The following is a 1026-nucleotide window of genomic DNA, read 5'->3' on the forward strand; positions in this document are numbered from 1 at the left end:
AAAAAAAAAAAAAAAAAGAAAAATTAGCTGGTCGTGGTGGCACACGCCTGCAATCCCAGCTACTTGGGAGGCTGAGGCAGGAGAACTGCTTGAACTCAGGAGGCAGAGGTTGCAGTGAGCCGAGATTGCGCCACTGCACTCCAGCCTGGGTGACAGAGCAAGACTCTGTCTCATTAAAAAAAAAAAAAAAATATATATATATATATATACACACACACCCACACAAACATACACATATATATATAAAACATTTACCTACACATATTTCTGAATATTTCACATGTACTTATTTTGAGGAAAGAAACTACAGATATTAGTTAAATGTATTAAAATATCTATATAATACAGTCATAAAGGTTTAATACTAAATCAGTTTTTTACAAAAATTATTTTTTTGAGGGGGAATGATTTAACCTTCCATTCTAGTCATATCAATGTCTTCATACATAGCCTTCTATAATATTTAGTATACTGTAACACATACCCCAAGGGTACTCAATAAAAATGACTGGCTTTTCCAACCAGAAATATGGCTGATAGAGGAGGATAAAAATCTTAAACTTCTATACGAATTCTCTTCAGAACAAACTTGTGAAATCTGTTTGAAGTCAGTGAAAAATACCTCAGCATTCCGAAAGACTTTGAGCATGTCAGCATCAAAAGCTTCCACTGTCTTATAGTAACCAATGAGGATCTGCTTCTCTATGGTGATAAGATCTAGGGGATCAGAGATCTTCTCATAATAATCAGCATTCCTGGAACACAAAGCCAGGGTGTCAATCTGGCACACTTAGCACTTTTTAAAAACTCAGATGATTCCCACAAATGTGAACCTACTTTTTCTTTGGGGGAAGGTTCAAAAGTGGAGCTGCCAGTGCTTGCCGGGAAGAATCTGCAAAAGAATGTGAGGTTTAGTAGAAAGACTCTACCATACAAGGGAGGCAAGCATCTCCTAACTGGAAGAGGAGAATCCCTCAAATTAAAAGTGAGAGAAAAATCCAAGTCTTTTTTTTTTTTTTTTTTTTT

The 1026-nt window shown here is 36.1% G+C and overlaps 1 protein-coding gene across 2 annotated transcripts in view; it reads right to left on the reverse strand.

The window, feature by feature from the left end:
* Positions 1-1026, reverse strand: part of ASH1L (ash1 (absent, small, or homeotic)-like (Drosophila)) — a 245447-nt gene that overhangs the window by 14826 nt on the left and 229595 nt on the right. For both annotated transcript variants that reach the window (XM_011987546.1, XM_011987545.1), the window contains exons 17-18: positions 838-892; positions 623-755 (exon numbers count right to left, since the gene is read on the reverse strand). In XM_011987546.1, coding sequence (XP_011842936.1) covers positions 623-755; positions 838-892 — 188 coding nt within the window. The remainder of the gene's footprint in view (positions 1-622; positions 756-837; positions 893-1026) is intronic.

The sequence above is a fragment of the Mandrillus leucophaeus genome, unplaced genomic scaffold, assembly GCF_000951045.1.
Source record: "Mandrillus leucophaeus isolate KB7577 unplaced genomic scaffold, Mleu.le_1.0 Scaffold310, whole genome shotgun sequence".
Lineage (NCBI taxonomy): Eukaryota > Metazoa > Chordata > Mammalia > Primates > Cercopithecidae > Mandrillus > Mandrillus leucophaeus.